This window comes from Triticum dicoccoides, chromosome 2B, assembly GCF_002162155.2.
Source record: "Triticum dicoccoides isolate Atlit2015 ecotype Zavitan chromosome 2B, WEW_v2.0, whole genome shotgun sequence".
Classification (NCBI taxonomy): domain Eukaryota; kingdom Viridiplantae; phylum Streptophyta; class Magnoliopsida; order Poales; family Poaceae; genus Triticum; species Triticum dicoccoides.
In genome coordinates, this window is record NC_041383.1 from 589,573,286 (window position 1) to 589,576,912 (window position 3,627).

General features: G+C 41.8%; 1 protein-coding gene across 1 annotated transcript; it reads left to right on the forward strand.

Annotated features, from left to right (window-relative positions):
• The first annotated feature begins 201 nt into the window (after window positions 1–201).
• LOC119368078 lies at window positions 202–3,264 on the forward strand. The gene is made up of 4 exons (XM_037633435.1): window positions 202–690; window positions 1,817–1,900; window positions 1,993–2,154; window positions 3,069–3,264. The coding sequence occupies exons 1-4, from the start codon at window positions 586–588 to the stop codon at window positions 3,144–3,146; spliced, it is 429 nt and encodes a 142-aa protein (XP_037489332.1). The 5' UTR covers window positions 202–585; the 3' UTR covers window positions 3,147–3,264.
• The last annotated feature ends 363 nt before the right edge of the window (window positions 3,265–3,627 follow it).

A 3,627-nucleotide genomic window follows, 5' to 3' on the forward strand; every position in this document is an offset into this window, starting at 1 on the left:
TACTTGAGTTGCGTGCGCTTTGTGAATGGCCACCAAATAGTGGTCGTGCCGGAAGGCGGGCTGGAAGCGGTGCCAGCTCGAGTTGTTGACAAGTCTAATGGGGCAGGGAAGAAGGATGGGGAGGAAGCGGCTGCTCATGCTGCTTCGGGGGAGAAGGGCAGCAGCGTTGGGAGCAAGGAGAAGCGGAAGGGGAAGGGAAAGGTGGCGGCGATCACCACGAGTGGGAAATCTCGTGTGCGCGATTACGACCCTGCGCATCGGCAAAAAGTGTTGGTGATGGGCCGCAAGGTTACACGATACGGGCAGGACGAGGTGTCGGTTCCAGTTGGTGACAAGTCTGATGGGGCAGGGAAGAAGGATGGGGTGGAAGCGGCTTCCCGTGCTACTTCACGGAAGAACGGCTGCGGCGTTGGGAAGAAGGAGAAGGGAAAGAGGAAGGTGGCGGCGATCACCATGGGCGGGCCTGCGCTGAAGTCTCGTGTGGCCGATTCCAATGCGCATCCGCAAAAGATAAAATCGTTTCTCCCCTCTCCAGTTAAATATGTGTCGCGTTTCTAAGGCAGAATATACACTTGTTATATATACATGTGCGAACAGGGTCAGAAGGAGAAGAATAAGGAACGGAAAAATGGTGCTAAGAAGATGAAGGTGGCGGCGGAACCACATCCGGAAACACTGAACACTGCTTCGGTAAGAATTCCCTATGCCTTTAAATTTTTTTCTCCCGAACTGCACCGTGTCTTAGTACTAGAGATGTGGTTTGTGGTTTGTCTTTGTGGTTATGGGTAGATATGCCACATAAGAGTCTACAAGTATGCAAGTGCCCGGCTGGATTAAGAGGTATTGGTTGTGTTTTAGCTGACATTAGGCTTCGATTTGACAAGTAGAAAACTGGAGCAGTTTGTCTAATTCACATGTAGATGTTTTTTAAGGATGTCACATCTAAGCTCCCATAAATATATAACGCAGCAACAAGAAACAAAAAAAAAACTAGGACAAAAAAAAGACCACAAACAAAGTGTACATCAGCTTAGATGTGACATAACTAAGTCACATCTAGATGTGTCCTAAACAGACCCAAAGGTGTTATTGCTAGATTTGCCTACTGATGCTGCTGCGAAAGGTGTCATCACATGGCTGCCATTGGCATTTTCGGGTGCCAAAAAAAATATCCTAGAGTGCATTGCAAGTGAAGGGATGCTTTTTTCTTTGGAAAATTCACCCGTACAAATTCTAAACTGAATCGCTGTGATGGTGCCAGAAAAGAATTCTGAACTGAAGGTAAAATGATGTTACCCTGAAAATTCTGAACTGAATCCATGTCGTTGTTGTGGTTTTAGCTGTTTTCGGTGTGCCGTCAAAAGTCTGCTTCTAGAATGTGAGGTCAAGGGGAATTTGCACCTACTAGAACTCTGTGCGGAAACAGCGATAAATAGTGAGCACCCATTTTTGTAGAAAACAATTTCAGTCTACACAACGTAAATATCATAGTCATCTAGGTAGTATCAAGAGCTGGCTAAGCAAGGGCTGCCGCAAAGCCAACGGACAACCACAACATTTCTTCTGACTGTAAAAAGCCGGCACCAATTCCCCTTTGATCTCACAGTTCTAGCAGCAGATGGTCACTGGTATATTTATCAGCAATTAATCTGGGGGTCGCTGGTATCAATATATTAAAAGTACAGACACTTATGGAGTATACCTTGTCTCAGCAAGTAGCCCATTTAGGATTTAAGAATGTACTAAGTAGGAGATGCATTTCAAACTAAAACAAAAAGATTTTTTTGCTAAATATAATATATATTTTTTGGAGAAGGGGAAGGAGAAGGTGGTGGTGATCACCACGGGTGAGCCTGCGCTGAAATCTCGTGTGCACAATTCCACTACGCATCCGCAAAAGGTAAAATCATTTTGGTTTCCCCTCTCCAGTTAAATATGATGTCGTGTGCCTAAAGCAGAGCAAGCACATGTTACATACACATGTGCAAACAGATTCAGAAGGAGAAGAATGGACGCAAAAATGGTTCTAAGAAGATGAAGGTGGTGGAGGAAGAAGGGAAGCCATCGAAGGAGCTGCCTGTGGAAACACTGAATATTGTGAAGAGGAAAAGGAAATCAAATAATGTACAAAATGCCGAGTCTCGTACTGCTTCGGTGAGAATTTCCTATGCATTTTTTTTCAGCCAGAATTTCCTATGCATTTTTTTTCAGCCTGCACTATTTGTTAGTAGATGTAGATATGTGGTTTATAAATTTATATATGTGGTTGTTGGTAGATGTATCTTGTACCACATAATAGTCGATCAATATGTATATCTTGTACCAATGTGCCTAGCTGATATTGATGCTTCCTACAACATGTCCGAAAACTACAATACTGCATTTTAAATCACATAAATATGGAGCATCATTCACGGTCAAAGTTGAATTTTGGATTGCGCGTGGGCCTTATTCATTGGAACAAAGGGAGAACTAAAGAAGAGAGATGCATTTCAAACTAAAACTAAATGAAAATTATTTGGCTAAATAGAATTCATTTGACTATTTTTTTCTACTTTGTATTTTTCTCCTCTTAAACGTAATATCAACACATGATAACTCTTTAAAGCAATAAAGAAATATTAGCATCAAGGATCTGTTTAATGATGTTTTCACTTGCTGCCTTTGGTGCAAGCGTGGATCGTTGTTATATATACCTCAAGAAAGTGATCTATGGAGGGAGGACTGGCACGAGCCATGTCATGCTTTGAGCTGCCTCAAATAAATATCATGCAACTATATTTGTGCTGATTTGGATGGAGCAAAATACTCTCTAGTATCCTAGTAAACATATTAAACTCATGGTGCTTTGCTTCTTTCGGCACACTTTGACTAGGCACATAGGGCAAGTAGAATTTTTTAGACGAATCAAAAACTAGAGTTGTGTTTCTGATGGAATTCTAAAACATTACATGTTCGCTTCTAACCAATCTACATTTTTATGACATAGTCGTGTGGTTTCCTTTTTCTTCTCTCAAAGTTTCAAGTAATGAATTAATATGTGATCCTGATTTTTGTCGCACTTCCAGACTGGCAACAACAGAAAGCCACAACTTCGGAGATCTGCTCGACTTATGCTCAGTCCGCCTGAAAATGATCATAAGTAGACTTTAGAGTAACGTCTATTTTGGGAGAATCAAAATAGATTGCTTTATTCAAAATACTTTCCTTTATCTTGTTGTTTGGAATTCTTCGGATACATACCATGGATATGTTGGTTCTTGAATTTTACAAGCGCCTAGTCAGACTATCTAGTAGTCTATTGGATATGGTAGGTTTTTCGAGTAATTGGCAATGCTGTCGCCTTTCAATTACAAGAACATGGTTATTTTACAACTGCTTTTACAAGCGACTATTTTGGGAAGTATAGTTGAGGCAGGTGCACTATTCGTGAAGGAGGCAACTACAAGAATTGTGCACGGATATCTGCTAGGGCTAGGTGCGCCACAACCTGATAAATCATTCCCTGTCCATCAAAAACCCGGCGATTCCTCTTTTTCCAGGCATTCCATAGGGTGTAGATCAAATTCTTGTTTTGCACCTTCAAACTTTGCTCCCAAGGGATAGCCAGGTATTCCTCCCACAAAT